This window comes from Python bivittatus, unplaced genomic scaffold, assembly GCF_059951505.1.
Source record: "Python bivittatus isolate LINGU-HERP-01145 unplaced genomic scaffold, Pbiv_v1 ctg000440_np1212, whole genome shotgun sequence".
NCBI lineage: Eukaryota > Metazoa > Chordata > Lepidosauria > Squamata > Pythonidae > Python > Python bivittatus.
This window is the reverse complement of record NW_028277063.1, coordinates 10,386,849-10,404,440: the sequence shown is the minus strand read 5'-3', so window position 1 is coordinate 10,404,440 and position 17,592 is coordinate 10,386,849. Positions and strand designations below refer to the sequence as shown.

General features: G+C 37.4%; 1 protein-coding gene across 2 annotated transcripts; it reads right to left on the bottom strand.

The window, feature by feature from the left end:
- Positions 1-277: 277 nt before the first annotated feature.
- LOC103060748 (E3 ubiquitin-protein ligase TRIM39-like) lies at positions 278-16,776 on the bottom strand. 2 transcript variants are annotated; one of them, XM_025176147.2, is made up of 8 exons: positions 16,626-16,776; positions 16,264-16,325; positions 14,261-14,356; positions 12,062-12,082; positions 10,756-10,776; positions 9,945-9,965; positions 8,315-8,341; positions 278-1,368 (listed from the first exon to the last, which is right to left on the bottom strand). In XM_025176147.2, exons 2-8 carry the CDS (start codon positions 16,301-16,303, stop codon positions 791-793), a joined length of 804 nt encoding a protein of 267 aa, XP_025031915.1. In that variant the 5' UTR covers positions 16,304-16,325; positions 16,626-16,776; the 3' UTR covers positions 278-790. The 2 variants fall into 2 exon arrangements, with proteins under 2 accessions (XP_025031915.1, XP_025031917.1); XM_025176149.2 differs by having other exon boundaries at positions 1,320-3,037.
- Between the last annotated feature and the right edge of the window lie 816 nt (positions 16,777-17,592).

Sequence of the window (17,592 nt, the reverse complement as noted above, 5' to 3'; positions counted from 1 at the left end):
ATTCAACTTCACTCGGAGTTGGACACTGGGTAGGCAGGTCCATTGGAAGTGGCTGGGGCACATCTTTGCTCAGTGATCGGGGAAGAGTTTGAGCCAATTACTCCCAAGGAAGTGGACAGGGTCCTTGGGGGTGTGAGCTGTTCCACCTATGTCTTGGGGCAGTGCCCCTCCTGGCTGGTTAAAAACATCTGGTAGATGGCACATGGTTGGGATCAAGTGGTAAGTAATGCCTCATTGCATTCTGATCTATATATCTGAATAGCTCTCATCTTTGCTACTTTCTTTAGCCAGTACATTAATATAACATATTTATTTCAGGACCAGTGTTTAATATTACAGTCAATAATTGTTAGCAATGCTGCAATATTAAAAATTTACAGAGGAAGAAAAAGTTATAAGGTTATATAAGTTATACAAGCAATACCGAACATTAATAAAAGAATTGCCTTATTTGACTGTTGTAATCAAACGTTCTATAATCAAAACTACGGTAATTTAAGGCTATGGAAACTGCAGCTAACTGAAATAAAAAAGGAACATATATTTACATTTCATAATAAAACCTGATGTATCAATATGAATCTAAGAATGGGATAACTGTATGTTATAAAATACCGTAAGTATATCATCGTGTTTTTAGCACATGAATTATGGAGTTAAAATTGTAAATGCCTTCACGGAAAATGTATTCCACATTATGTACACTGGATAGATTTTATCATCAGTCTCAGTTTGTGGATTTCATTCTTTAATAAGGACAGTAAGAAGCCTGTCTAAACTAAAATCTGCCCTAATTATTTATTTCATTTTCTTCCACTACCTCTTCTCCTTCAAACCATGGTGGGATTATCAGTGTCCCACGATCAAATTCTTCTCCTATTACAGAACCTGTTGAGAAGAAAGGATACAATTTCCCAGAAGCAACATTGAGAAAGGTATATAGTTTATGTTCCCTCGGAGCATCATAAAAAGAAATTTCATGGCTTTTCATATTTAGGAATATCCCTATTCTTGTTGGCTTTCTTGGCATATTCAGACATGTCCAAGGGTCTGTCCGAGCCCAGTAATCTTTCCCATTATCACGCCCTATGACCCAGTAACCATTCTGAGGAGACAATGTGATCTTCCCTGTTCTAGGAGCAGATTCAGATGTAACACCTAAATCCCACATATTTTTCTGGTCAACCTCTACTTCCCAGTAATATCTGCCTTCAGAAAAAAATTGTTTTGCCAAGACAAATGTATGGGACTCAAATCTCTCTTTACTCTTAGAGACATCATGAATATTTCCAGTGTCCTTCACACTTTTCCCATCTTCAGATACTTTCAGTCTTGGATGAGCTGTTTTGGGATCCAAGGTAAGGTCCACTGCAAAGAAAAAAAAATGTCTTACCTCAGAGTCACTGACAACCTTCTAAATTATTTTCATTACTTTTGGAGATATAGATATATATGTTGGACTTGGAAGAAGGAGGAAAGGAAAAGTATTGAACTTTGGTGTTGGAGAAAACTCCGGAGAATACCATGGACAGACAAGAAAACAAACCAATGGATCATCAAGCAAATCAACCCAGAATTCTCACTTGAGGCACAAATGACAAGGCTCAAATATCGTACTCTGGACACATTATATGAAGACCTAGCTCTCTAGAGAAGGCTATAGTGCTTGGAACGGTGGAAGGAAAGACAAGAAGAGAACGACAGCAGCAAGTTGGAAGTTCTCTGTTACAGTGGTGATGAATGTATCTTTGGAAGACCTGAAAGACCAGGTTAGGGACAGATCATCATGGAGAAAATCTATGCGATCACTAAGAGTTGACACCAACTTGATGGCACATAGTCAATCAATCAAAGGACATCATACCACATCATTAATAAATTAGTTGGTATGACTCAAAATTCTCTTAAGATAAAGATCCCTGAGTCTTTCTTTTTTTTTTTTTTGTCTGCGCTCAGTCATTGCTGACCCTGCAGTGACTGCTTGGACGAGTCCTTGCAGTTTTCAAGGCAACTGTTTTCGGAAGTGGTTTGCCAGAGCCTCCTTCCTAGGGCAGAGCCCAGCTGGCAAGCGCAGGAGGTGGGGTTTCCGTTGCTTCGCGCCCTTTTCAGGCGCGTGCGGTTTTTCGCGCTTACCGGCAACTGCTTCCAACTCCTTTTTTGCAAGCCGCTGCCAGCATTTTTCCTCCCACCGGCGTGAGAGTCCCCATTTATCTACTCACGTAAGTTTTCGAACTGTTGGGTTGACAGGAACTGGGGAGGAAACAGGAGCTCACCCTGTTTAACGCGAAGGCTGGACTCGAACCGCCGAAGCGTCGACCATTTCTGGCCGGCAACTTTCAGCGTCATTAAGCCGCTGCGCCACCGCGTCTTTCTACAGGGTGGATAATGCATAAATTGTACCATGTTTAGAACCATCTTATCCATTCTTAATTATCCTAAGTATATCTGATTGGTTATATTGTATTTTCTTACAAAAGCATAACTTGTTGTTGTAGAGATTATATGATCCCTATCAGTACTAGCTTTCTACCCAGTGTTGTAATCAGTGATGAATGTTCAAAGTCTGTGTGTCCTGGGCATCAATCGATGTACCTCAATGGTCCAAGTCCTTTCAGGCAGTAGGGAAGGGGTTCAATTTTTTTTAGTCTTTTGCACTTAATCTCCTGATGGATATTTTCTTCTTTGTTTGCAAATAGAAGACAAGATGTCAAGGTAAAAACTTCAAGATAACCCTCACCCAAAAGGATATTTTAGAAGAATAAAAGATCATTCATTTAGTGAGTAACAGACTCCAGATATCTTGCAAAATTCAGCATAAATAAAATATTTTAAAAGATTTATTTATAAAATAAATAAAATTAGATCATAAAGTAGGAACATGAGGACTGGACAAATTCAGGAAGAATGAGACTACAGGTTTTGACGACCAGGCCATTTTTATATTCTTAATACATCACAGGGTAGATGGGAACAAAGCCTGTCTTTTCTTCTCAAGCAAGAGAAATGACGATAATATGAGGATGAGCTAAAACCACAACTACAACAAAAAACAATAACAATTATAATAATATCAGTGATGATTAATATCGCAGATGCTTATGCTATTTTGTGTGCATTTCTATGTATATTTATTTATTAACTATATTAACTATCTATATCTAACTTACTTATTCACTTATTTACTTAATTATATTTTTGGCCCATTCTTAGAGATTAAGAAAAGGAACAGCACTTGCATACTGTAGCCTTTGAAAACAGAAAAATGTGAACCATCCTTGGATACTATCATCTTGTTTAGCTGAAAACCGGAGGAAAAGTGCTATGGCCAATTACCTCTCCTGTCTCATGGTCATATTGTGGAACACATCTATTTGTTTTAAAAACATTCAATTTTACTTTCTTTTGATGCCCAGTAACTCAAGTGTAATCCTCCTCCTCCTCCTCCAAATAGAAATAGAATGACTGTGGCAAAAGAAACCAAAGAAATACCAATTGTTATAGGGGCAATCCCAAAACATCTGGAGCACCACTTCAAGACCATTGGCATTGACAAAACCACAATCAGTCAATTGCAAAAGGCAGCTTTACTTGGAACAGCTTATATCCTGTAACGATACCTTTAACACCATCAAACAACAACATCTGCCTATCCCAGGTCCTTGGGAAGGACTCGGTAGATGGATAAAAATGCCAAATCCAGTCTAAACATCTGGCAGACTGTGCACCCAACAACAACAACAATAACAACCCCCATCGAGGCACTACCTTGACATGGTTGGGCACCTTGCATGCTCTGAGGAGGATGAAACCTATGCCAGAGGTCCAACCATACTGGATAGGTCTCATCAGAGGACCCAGACAAAGAGTGTCTCTCCCATAAACAATATGGTGAGATGTAATTTACAGAAACCCATACTGGATCGATCATTGCCTGGGTCAACAAGGACCATGCTAGGTGTTCTAGTCCCTGGACATCAGGTAACAAGTGGGCTACAGGACTCAGGACTGTTGGCTGAGCAACCAGGGTCAGCAGCTGCAGAATTACTGGAAGAAAATTTATTTACCCATTGCAAATATACAAAGCCTGAAAACAAAGAAATAACGATCTCCTATTACAAATCAAGTCCAACAGGAAGAAGCTATCTGAAAAGAAATACCAATTTCTTTTCCAATTTGGGAAAGAATAACATCCAAAATCAGAAATAACAGAACAGAGGCTAGCAGATTAACATCAATTTAAAACATGAAATAAAGTATTCACAGAGTGGAATTGGAAGAACTGCAAATGTCTACCCAAGGTAAAGAAATCGAAGCTCAGATGGTAAAGTCTTCTCCTCATAAAGAACAAAGCCCTCTAACTAAACAAAGCCCTCTAATTAAAAAAACAAGAGGAATTGAAACAAAAATAACTGAGTATCTAGAACAGTACAAAACAACAGAATAAGGTTGCCTGCATTGAAGCTTATTACAAAGAAACAGCTAGCACAAGTATTTAACAATGCCAATAGTGTAATATCTAATATAAGCACCAGCTCACTGCAAGAAACAAACCAACTAACGTACAGCACGGCTGCAGTTATAATTGAATACCTTGGATGCAAAATCAACGAACAAGAAAAAAAGCCAAACAGTGCACTGCCAAAATGAAGATGAGGTTGGAAAATAAGATCAGCGTGCTAAGATCAGATGCAAGCAGCAAGAACAGATGAAAGAAAAGAGGCTGAAGAACAAAAAGAGCAAAGAATACCTGATCAAGAAATATCACCTAGAAACAAGGAAGTTCAAGGAAACACTGGAAATAATAAAGCAGCAAAGAACAGCCATAGCCAAGAAGATCAGCAGATACGAAGCTCAAATTGCACACTATAGACAGAATCTCTAATTTCAGTTGAATCAGAAACGTTTCTACCAATCCATCAATGGAGAGATTGCAATGAACCAGTCAACCCCTAACAAAGAAGAAACAGTGCAGTTCTGGGTGCAGCTATGGAACAACCCAAAGAAATACAGCAAGAATGCAGTTTGGGTAAAGGAGGTGCATAAGAATAAAAAAGAAGCTGAAATGAAAGAACTTGTAGTAACAGTGGAAATGGTGGAGAAAAGGGCAAGGAAGATCAAGAATTGGTCAGCACCAGGTGAAGATGAACTGCATGGGTTTTGGTTGAAACCTCTGACTGGTCTGCACCCACTCATTGCCAAGCAGTTTAACAGCATACTGCAAGGAGGTGAAACTGAAGATTAGTTCACATCTGCCAAACCAACCTGCCAATGAAAGATCCAATGAAAGGGGCAGCAGCAGGCAACTACAGGCCAATTACCTCCTTGCCAACGACTTTCAAATTGCTAACTGGTGTGATACCTAATGCAGTCCAACAGCATCTAATTGAAAACAAGCTCTTTCCATCTGAGCAGAAAGGAAACCATCCAAACAGCAGAGGGGTGAAAGATCAGCTCCTAATTGACAAGATGATTCTGCAAAACTGTAAGTGAAAGAAGACCAACCTTAATGTAGCTTGGATTGATTACAAGAAGGCATTTGACTCCCTGCCACATGACTGGATAATCAAGTGCCTAGGAATAACAGAAGTCAGTAGAAACAGCAGAAGCTTTGTGCAAAGATCAATGGCACAATGGAAGATACAGTTGCTGGTCAATGATGATAAACTGAGAGATGTTAACTTCAAGAGAGGAATCTTTCAAGAAGACTCAGTATCCTGCATTAGATGCCAGTTTGCTTCCAAGTCCAATTCAAGGTGTTGGCTATCACCTTTAAAGCCCTACATGGCATGGAACCAGGCTACCTGAGGGGCCGTCTCCTACACATAATGTCAACCCATCCCAGCTGGTCAGGCAGATAAGGTATGTTATGGACCCCGTCTATGAAATAATGTCGACTAGTAGGGCCCAGGGGGAGCTGTTGCCCCCACCCCATGGAACATTCTCCCCCCAGAGTTGAGGCAAGCCTACACTTTCCTGGCCTTCCGGAAAGGGGGGAAGACCTGGCTCTGCTAACTCGCATGGGATGAGAAGGGATATTACCATCCCTGGGGTGGCTGGTGCCTTGAAGACTCTCCCCGAGTCTAATAACTTCTAGTTAACATCAGTTCCTTGGAAGCTATTTATTTTTATATAGGAATCTTGTTCTATTTTAATATATTTTAATTAATATTCACTCTATTTTAATTAATATTTATTCATTTTACTGTAAACCACCCAGAGTCACTCTGCAGTGAGATGAGTGGTGACAAATTTGAAATATAAATACATAAATAACAGACGGGCAATTCCAGTCATTAGATATACAGCTGGAATAGTGGACTGGACTCAAGCTGAATTAAAAGCCCTGGATAGGAAGACTATAAAAATAATGACAAGGAATCATGCCCTTCATCCACACAGCGACGTTGACAGACTCTACTTAATAAGGAGCATAGGTGGGCGTGGAATGTTACAAGTACGCCCGACAGTTGAAGAAGAAAAAAGAGCATTGGAAGAATATCTGAAGGTCAGTGAAGAAGATGCACTGAAGCTAGTACACCATGAAAACTTACTGAACACTGAAGAGACCAAAATGGCTTATAAGAAAGACTAAATGAAGAACGGAAAAGAGACATGGCAAGGGAAAGTATTACATGGACAGTACACAAAAAAACTAGCAGGCAAAGCAGATAACAACAACCCCTGGCAATGGCTAAGAGCAGGAAAGTTGAAGAAAGAGACAGGGGCTAATTCTGGCTGCACAAGACCAAGCCTTTAAAACAAATGCATATAAAGCCAGAATTGAGAAGACAGCAACAGACAGGAAATGCCGCCTCTGCAAAGGAGCTGAGCTGTCTGGACCACCTAGTTAGCTGCTGCAAGAACGTCACACAGACTGACTAAAAACAATGGCATGACAAAGTACCAACAATGATGCATTGGAATATCTGCAAGAAATATCATTTGCCTGCAAACAAGAACTGGTGGGACCACAAAACAGACAAAGCTAAAGTGCTCTGAGACTTTAGAATTTAAACAGACAAGTGCCTGCCAAACAACACCCCAGACTTAACAATTGTTGATAAGAAAGACTAGAAAGTCTGGATAGTGGACATTGCAATACCTGGAGACAGCAGAATAGAAAAGACAAAAGTGGAGAAAATCACAAAACACAAAGACCTGCAAATAGAAGTGGAATGAATGTAGCAAAAGAAAACAAAGATAGTACCATTTGTAATAGGCGCCTTAGGTGTCATCCCAAAACATCTGGAGCACCTCTTGAAAACCATCAGCATTGACAAATTCACCATCAGTCAATGCAAGACGCAGCTTTACTTGAAACAGCTTATATCCTGCAACAATACCTTTAACACCATCAGACCATCAAACAACAACATCTGCCTAACCTAGGTCCTTGGGAAGAACTCGATAGGTGGATTAAAATGCCAAATCCAGTCTAAACTTCTGGCTGACTATGAGACCAACTGTAATCATAATAACCACCAACATTTTCTCTCACGAGATTTCAATCAACTTCCTCTATCCGTGGAGGAAATTAGCTGAATGCATTTTTAACGCTTATTCTCTGAGCCTTACAAAGTTTATTTCTTTAGGACATTAAATGGTATTAAAACATACCATTCAATATTTGGTTCTGACTTTCATTTTTTGTTGTACTATGTAAAATTGGTTAGATATCTTGAGTGCAGCAGTAAAATTGTAATGGGCAGCTGTATCTGTACTATCAAAGCTATCATCTTGAATTTTTTTTGACACTATCTCCCCCATGGAGACTCCTTGTTGAGTGTTCAACTGAACAGAAAGGTGAATGTAAATTGAATAAAGGAATACTTAAATTCCTCTCAGCCTTGTTTTGTCTCTTTTCTCCTCATAATTTCCTCTCTCTTTCTCTCTCTCACATGGATTGTCATATTCCCCACTTCTTTTTCTCCCTTGATCACTCTCTCTCTGTAATGGCATGTGAGAATGACCTTGGGAGACAGGGCAATGAGACGCAACCAAGCGAACAGTCAGATAAAGGCAGCTTAGCCTGCAGCAGGAACGTGAGATGGACAAGAGGCTCAGAAGAGACCCTCCCTAGTTTTTGGGTTAAAAGTGGATGGGGGGAGAGAAGAACTTTCAGACTTGCAAGATTCTGTTAATGTAACCTTACAATAAAGTAGAATTAGCTCATCTGGTCATATTTTCTATCTGGTCTACCTCGTAAGGCTGTCACTCTCTTATATACACACTCTTTCTCTCCTTCCCCACTTTTCCTTCATTGTTCACCATCTGAACTTGTTCTTTTTTGATGTTATTTTTCAATTATTCTCACCTCTGTAGAAACGGACACCTAAGAATTCTGTGAAAAAAAATGGAAAAAGTTTAATATGTAAGAATATGAACAGGACTTCCAGATTGTCACCATTTTGTCCCCCAATCCCTCAAAACACATTGAAGCTGAACCACCATTGTCTGAACTTCTGCCAACCTTGAAATGCTGAGAACAGGCAGGGAATATCATGGGACAATTAGTGTTCCCTCCACTGAAGCCCCCAAGAGAGTGCCAAAGTGGCATTCAACCCATGAGAAATCTTCTAAGCTTCAGCCACTCCAGGAATAAAAATATTTCCATGCTTTTTGTTTTGCCAGAAAATCTGAGCGAATGCTACCAAGAAAACATTCCTTCTGTTATAATTTGAAATGCAGCTTCTATGCAGAGCATTGCTTGGTTTAAATTATTCTTAGTACCTGACATTTTCAGACACTAATACTTAATTCTTTAAAAAGCAAAATCAAGCAAACCTTTACTAGAAGGATTATAGTCTTTGGTCACTTGTAGCAGAAAATGTGCACTGCATGGCAGTTTCAAAGCTTTAGCATACCTGAACCTGCCCTTCCTGATGAAATGAGCAAAAAAATGACTCAGCCAGTCAGGACTGATCTGTTAACTGGGGGGCAGAATGAAAGGGGGAACAGGGGCGGAGGAAAAACCTGAGAGTTTTCTAAAGCGACTCAAAACACGATGTTTTTCTGAGCATTGATATATAATAAAAAATAAATTAACAAAAAATTTGACACCCATTTAAATTGTCTTTCTAATGTTCCATCAGGTCAACCCTGACTCCTTTTGACTAAAGGAACAGGTCCATGCTGCTTGAGTGGCAATGTCTTTAAAATGGCCTATATTTTTTTCCTAGGTCTGAGAGAGAATTAATGGCCAGGATAAATCACTTTCATATCTAAGGGAAGGCTGCAACTCAGAGTCACCTTGCTACTAACCTACTGGCATTAACCATGACATCAAACAGTTTATCTGGGTAAATATGAAATGCAGAACCACACTTGGTTTCAATTATTTACACTGCCAGACATTTTTAGTAATTAGTGGATATTTAACAAGGAAAACATAATATATTTATCAATGCCAAGTAACCTGAGCTCCACCGCTGAAGCCGCAGGCAGCACCCTTTCTTTACTCATGTTTCTGGTACATATTTGTGCCCATTTCTTTCTGCCATAATATCAGACTGCTTCAGAGAAGACACTCTTTCTGGGAAGCTGCAAGGATGGTAGTTTGACCATTTTTGCACCCAACTCACTTTTATGATAAGAACAAGTCCAAACAGCTATTTTATTTATCTATTTATGTATTTATTTGTAATCAGTTTTGTTGACAAAATTTTCAAGCTGGCTTGTTGGGAATTTTTCCTGGGTCCGAGAGATGGAAAATGGCCCAGCACCACCCAGCTAGCTTTGGTGCCTAAGGTCACACTCAGCATCTCCCAACTGCTCATGAAATCCTTTAAGTGCTACATCAAACTGCTTTTTTAAAAAAATTAGCAGTATGTATGGAATGCAGAAGCTGAGTTGGTTTAAACTATTTGCAATGCCTGACATTTTTAGCCATTAGTGAATATTAAAACAACAACAACAACAACAACCAATAGATATATTAGACTTACGATTTTTTTCTTCCAGCTTTTCTGAAATTGAAGCAGAACATATTTTTCAGTGGAGACAAGAATAAATTAATGTTTGAACACTAAGACCAGTCTTAGAATAGACAAACTGGGGCATTTCCAGGCAAACAACCTTCCCATTGGGCCAAACATCTGATTTTACAATTAAAATGAAGTAGGGGATGGCTGTTCTGTTCTGTTGAGTACTAGATGTGTCAGGATACCTGGACTTAACACTTATGGGAGTGTTTATTATTTGCAAGTCCAGTGCTCTTACAGAACGAAGCACTGATCCTCACCTGCTCTTTCTGACCAACAGGTAAGCAAAGAACAAAGAAAGGTCTCATTCAACTCTTGTTCTTTTGCTCAGCAGAGAAGGCTACCTTCTCCTGTTCCTTCAGTTTCATGGTGGAAAGAAACCCTCCATTTCTATTTACAAGGTAAAAAAAAAAAAAAAGAGTTGCTGGCATTTTAGAACTTCTCCTAGTGGTAGCTGCCAAGATCCTCACACTTTTAAGCATTTGGAGCCAATAACCCATTCCTGACAACAGCCATCATGGCAGACAAACAGAACACTGAGTTGGTCAAATCAAATGTCTCCCCCATTGATCACACACATCACTGTTCCAATCCTTCACTTTCATTACTACTGTGGCCTATTGTAACTCAAAGTCCCTAATTGCTAATCAAATGCTATAAGAGCTACATCAAACTTGCTCTTTTTTGAAAAAAAAAGGAGTACACATGGAATGCAGAACCTGAGTTCCTTTAAACTATTTAAAGTGCTTGATAAAACAGATTTTGTAAGACTTACCATTTTCTTCTTTTAGTTGCTCTGAAATTAAAGCAGAATGTATTTTTCAATGGAGACAAGAATAAAGTAATACTTGAAAATTGTGCCCTGTGTTAGATATACTGGGGTATTTCCAGATAAGAAACCTTCCCATTGTGCCAAACATCTGATTTTACAATTAAAACCAAGTAAGGATTGGGTGGGTTGTTCTGATTATTACTAAAGGTGGTTGATACCTGGACTTACATTCATGGCTGTGTTGGTGCCAAGGTCCTCACACTTTTATGCAATTGGAGCACTTAACCCAATCCTGATACTAGCCATGTAGTCAGAGTAAGCAGAACTCAGAGGTGGTGAAATCAGATGCCTCCTCCAATGACCACACATCTCCTGCCCCCTCCTCTGGAAACAATCCTCAACTTCTGGAAGCTGTTTTTATTATATTATTAATTAGAACAACCTGAGTCAGCGTAAATTAAGGGTGAGTGGTCTACGGTTTCTTGTTCCTGTTTAGGGTTACCAAATATCTGAACCGGGAAAGGAAGACATGGACAATTGGAAAGGAGGAAAAATGGGGGAAGAAGGAGGACACACTAACTGTTAAGCTTTCTTGCCATCTGTGACAAAAATTGCAGTGAAAAAGTGCAAAACCCCCAAAAATGTACTTAAGCCTACATGCATATAAAATTACTTTTTCCAACATCAGAAAGACTGGATTTTTAGTCACAGGAATGTGCTAGAGCTGGTTAGGAGGCAAAAGCCTTCAGCGTGTAACTGATCTAGGTATTGGCAATTTCAGGCAGCAGGGCAAGCTGACCAGAGTCTACTAAATTAATTTAGGTTAGAGAGCTGAGCTGCTTAACCTGCTTTTAGCACTTATTAGGGATGCACTGCACTATGGAGAATAGCTGCACAGGCAGCTTGTTGGATACTCAAAAATACGCCTGCCAGACAGAGGACATGAGAAGAAAAAGGAGGACTTCTCCTCCTTTTGCCAGAAGTCTAGTAATCCTACCCGTGGTCTCCCTTCATCTCCCCCAAGAACATACCCAAAAACTCTAATTAAGTTTCAGTTTTGCACCATTTTGAGGAAGAAAACACAGAGAAGGAAGAATCAAGCAAAATCAAATCTTTCTACAATCAAAAAGAATCAGAATGGGCTACAGTTTTCTAACTGGGAAATGCAGGGATCACAGGAAAGTTTATAAAACCGTCTTCACTTTCACTGAGGTCTTTATGCATTCAGACTTTTTCAAACAGATTCTTGCTTCCATTATCATCACTTCAAACTATTAGATTAAAAAACATACATCAGTAAAAGACTTACGATTTTCTCCCAATAAAAGTTCTGCAATACAAAAACAAAAACCATTCTGGTTGTTAAGTAATAAATGTGATTTTACATAACAATTATCTTAAGGTTTAAGTATTTGCTTTTAGAAAGGAAGCATAATGCTGAAGACATATGTAGCTGTGAAAATGCTTCTACATCCCAAGTAAAGATAACAAGCAGAAGAGTTGATAATAGCATTATTAACCTCTCCCTTTTGGAAGAGCACTTGCCACATTGGAAACCCTTGGGATATAAAATAGTGGAAGCCAAAAAATGAAAGCTTCTCTGCAAATTATAAAGAAATCCAATTCTAAATAGACAGAAGAAAAGAAGCAAAATATATAAACATGAAGATTAATGGTTGGGGTTCACCTCTGTGATAGGTGAAATCTAACTGTCACATTGAAATTAGATGTAGGCATATGCACAGACCACAAAGTTGCCTTCAACTTAAAATCCAGTTTTGCAATTCCAAACACAGCTTGTTTCCTGTTTAACTGATTTAGAGGCTTCTCAATTTCATTGGGGCCCCATGTGTAAACCTAAAGATGCAGTTCTAAATTTCCTTTTCTCCCATTGGTTATTGCTCAAAAGGAACAGATTGTTCTCAATTTTCAGTGTGGCAAAATTCAACCAACTTTTCAGAGGTGGTAATAAAATATGAGGAGACACCATATAATTTCCATTTCCATAAAAGAAAATCCCCAGATCAAGATTTTTTGATAGAGCATATTCATATATTGATTTTTTTAAAAAAAGGACACTTAATATTCCTTTTCAGGAGTAGATGGAATTGAGAAGCAAAGTTGATTTCTTTAATGGGATGAAACCTGAGAGGTTTCATATGGATCACTGTAGACCATTGGTTCTCAACGGGGGCGGTGGGAGGATGCTGAGGGGCGGTGGGCATGTTTTGGGCGGTAGGGGGGCGGTGGGCATGTTTTGGGCGGTAGAGGGGTGATGAGCAAGTTTTGGCATTCGAACTTAATTTTAAAACTCCCCAAAAAATTTTTTAAATCGATTATCTGGTTTACACCATTTGTACCAGCAATAAAACGAACTTACGCGATGGCTGCCCTCACGCACTTCTAAGAATGGTGAGACGACTTTGTATTCTAGGTAGGATGACCTTGAAGAACTTGACACTACGATTCTTCTCCGATCCCAACCAGCACAGCGCATGCGTCAGCTGTTTTCCCGCGTGATTAATCGCAGCGCGTGCGTCAGCTGTCTTCCCGTGCGATTAATCACAGTGTGTGTGTTGAGCGTCTTTTCAATATGAATGTTTGATTTGACCCGTGTTTCTTGAGTTGCTTTTCATTCGCTTCATTTCTCTTTTTTCCCCTCAGTTTCGATTTACTTTCATTGTTTATTTGGCCAGTCGGCTAGGTAAGTGTGCTTATTAGTTCTTTATCGTGGTCGTGAATTATTAATTTTGAGAAACTAATGAAACTTTGAAAGCCAGCTTCCAGAATGGTGATCGTCTCACAGAATTTTGGCTTCAAAGTAACATCAATCGCCTGTACCCAGGACTGTGGACTATCATCAAAAAAAATTTTAGCGTATTTTTTTGCTGTTTTTTAAATTATCTAATTAAGAATAAAGAATTTTTAAACATTAAAAAAGCATTTGCAAAAAAAATAAAATTAATAAAATTAAAAATAAAAAAAAATAAAAAACGAGCATCAAAAAAATAAACGTATTTACAGCATTTTGAAATAAACATTTTTACATAAAAGAGCATTTAAGCATTTTTTTTGCATTAGTCATTTTAATTTTAATAAAAGGAACGCAATTACCTTCCAGGGCAAAAGTATCAAGTTAAATCGAACAAATTTGGTGTGTAAGTCTACTGAAAAAAATTACTTAAAATTTTTGCCTTTTATAATTCAATAACTCCCCCCCGCCCATACCCTAAATTACAGGATTTTCACAAAGGGGGGCATTGAAAAATTTTCTGCTCCTTAGGGGGGCGGCAGCTTCAAAAAGTTTGAGAATCACTGCTGTAGACTTTATTATTTCCAGTTTGAAGGTTCCTTCCTGAAAGGATGAACTTAATCCTTTTGCTTGAGTTTTTTTTTTTTTTCTTACCTAATTGGTCACCAATAGTTCACACTACCAGCTTTAATATGGAAATTAAATTGTCTCCTTAAACATTAATTTGAAGGAGGTAATTTCATGGATATACTATACCTTTATGTTTCTTACAACATTGGCTGCATCCAAACACAATCACTGGAGCCAACACTAAGAAACCGATCCAGATAAGATAAGCTGAGAGAATACTACCTAGAAGACAGAAATGAAAGAAACTGAGGAAGCTTAAGCTAGATGATTTTGGGGTTCATTGTTTCTGAACATAACTTATACACCGGTTCCAAATAGATTTGAATAGGGACTTCTGGTATGATTTATTTCTTCTATGTAATTTTCTAAGGTTTTATATTAATCTTGATTTTAAGAGCACATTCTCATCTGAAATACCAGATATAATATGTTTGTATTATTTATCAATTGCACATTGCTTTATCTTTGTGAAACTTTTTAAAATTATTTTTTAAATGTTGAAATAATTTTATAATCCTTTAGGAGAATATTGGGTATTTGGTGGATAGAAATATACACTAAAAACCTCCAAACACCTTAATGATCCTGCATTAATGGCTAATGAATCAAGATTTGGGAATTAACACACATTCTTTGTAGCCAAAATGACATTAAAAGCAAACATATATCGAATCTGGAATAAATTAAAGAATACTTAAACACAGTACAGTTCATAAAATTTACAGGTCAACAAAAGGAAACTCTTAATAAACCAACTTGACAGAGGATGAAACAAATGATACAGAAATTGAAATTAAATCCCTAGGGCAAGCTGTTTCTTCTGGAACATACTAGAATATGTTCCAGCAAACTTTGATCAAACTATTAAGTTAGGTAATAAATGAGATTTAACAATATCAGATACTCTCTTCTTCATGGCAGGATGCTTTTAGGAAGTGATCCAGCTCTAGAGGAATTCTATAGACCAATTTTGTTATTGAATGTAAAACTCTAGTTTTTTTATGGAAATACTTGCAAAGAAACTAAATGGTTTTCTAACCATCGAATAATCTATCCTGATCAGATTCGATTTGTTCCCAAGTGTTACATGAGGTATAATATCTGATACATTTTGCAATGTTATTGATAATATAAATCAGGCAAATAAGAAACAAATAAGAAACTGACTTATGTCTTTTTCTGGATTCAGAGAAAGATTTTGATAATTTAAAATGGATTTTCTTTTTTATGACTTTGAAAAAGGTTAATTGTAGTCTGAGAACACCAATTAAAATTATACATAGATGATATACTTACAGTTACCACCCGAAGGACTAAAAATAATTTTAACAATAAATAAATAAATAAATTAGTTTGGAACTATTGGGGAGCATGGAGGAATGCATTTTCCATTATTGACCAAGCATATGCTATGTTCCACAACAAAGACACATTCCAGATATGGACCATCAAAATAGGTGCTCAGAATTCCTTGTGATCCTCACAATGTCCCCTTGCTTTGAATACTCTATCATCAACCTAGCATTCTTTCATTCTTTTCCATGTGGAGAATGACAAAGGCAGTTCAGTTATACAGTAGCCTAGTTTCTGTATTATTACAAGTAGGCAAGCTTGAATACTTTAAATGTTTGCTACCAAATTAGATCTGTTTTCTTGAGGGTGGAGACTAAAGAATTATGTAAGTGAAGTTTGAAGTACTTGGTACTTGCTAATATTTTAGTTTGCAGTAGATTTAATTATATGACATGTTAGTCTTCATTTTTAGAAACTACTGATTCATGTATTTCTTAGTTATCCTAAGTATTATGACAAAAAGATTCATTATAAGCAAGCAATCAAAGTATATTTTAAATCATTTATATAATATTCTTTACCATCATTTCAGAAATTAGATAGCTCTTATGTACTTCCCAGGGAGAACATTAATCCTTTTTCTTCAAAATCTAGGTGAACTTTGTAGATATTTATGATAAGTACAGCTGAATGTATGCATACTGCATATTTTTGTTTTATGAACCAGAAAAGATTTTTCCCTATGATTAAAAAAAATACTTTTTTCCAGCTAGGTATAATTTCCATTCATGTTTTTTTTAGATTAAAGAATGTATGTCTTTAAAAAAATTACTTACCTAAGGAATCGGTTGTAGGTTGTTTTAATATTGACTCCATTTTATCTGACTTTCCTGTTCAGCTGCAAAACAGATGCGTATCATAAATGTAGCTTGCATTTTCTGAGTTGGTAAACACAGGAGGAAAGGGTGGCTGTTCTAATGGGTAACTAGTATCTGTCTTTCTGAATGAGGGTGGTCTTCTATGAGATTTTCTTTCACAGTTCATTTTTTTTTTCCCTAGCACACATACAGTGAGCTTTCTTCACTTACAAAGGCAGATGAAAACAGAAGCTACAAAATGCTAGATTGAGTTTGAGGGATAATTCCATACAGATTTTCTCATTTGTTCTATTATCCAAAACTTAAAAAGAAGACAGTACCTGAGATTTTGATCTGGCCACAAGGATGCTCACTCTGTGACTACTGAAAAGAAAGCTGTTTCTGTTTTTGTTACTGTTGTTCCTTTTGTTGGATTTCTTTAAGAATCCAGGCAAATTTGAAACTGTGCTACAACGAAAAATAAAACTCAAAAATATATTGAATGAAAGGACTTTGACCAGAAAGAAAATGAAAGCTATAAAGATGTAAATTATTAACTGTGTGAGGCACACCTACACTTTTTAATATATTGAAATAACCTAACCACTGTTGATTATAAATATAAAGTTTTTTTTTCTTGCAAAGTACACTTCTCCCATTCCTAAAAGGGAAAAAAATAATCCAGGCATCAGATATATAAACTATATTAGCAAAATAGTTATTATAGTATGGAACGATGCTAGTCTATTTACAATATCACAAAGACATTCTTTAATCACTGATCTGACTTTTTTATATCCCATTAAAAAAAGAAAATGTGAGGAGATGATATAGTGAACATTTTTTTCCAACTAATATTTTCAGCTAGAGGGACATTTTATAGTACCAAGTGCAAAACCTTTAGGAAGAAAATTTAACTTGAGGCATAAAGAAAAAATATAACTTGAAGCACAAGTTCCTTGTTCCCATATTCCATAACATGTACAATCAAGTCTGCTGTTGGCCTATGAATCATGGGGGAGGAAGCCTAGGAAAAGGACCTGATAGTCACCTACTTGAGGTATTTCTAAGATAATTGCTAAAATACAAAGGAACAACAGCTTTACCACATATGTATGTGAATGCACCCAGCATTTCCCTCATATATTACAGACCCACAAACTCCAAGCCTGAAGACAATCTGAAAGTCAAGGATGGTTGCATGTTTGCAATCCTCCAGTTCACTCACTGGGCTTCATATTTAGAAGAATACTAGACAGCCCATGACCCATTGGGTCATTGTTGCAGAGAGATTTCCTTACCTAAACA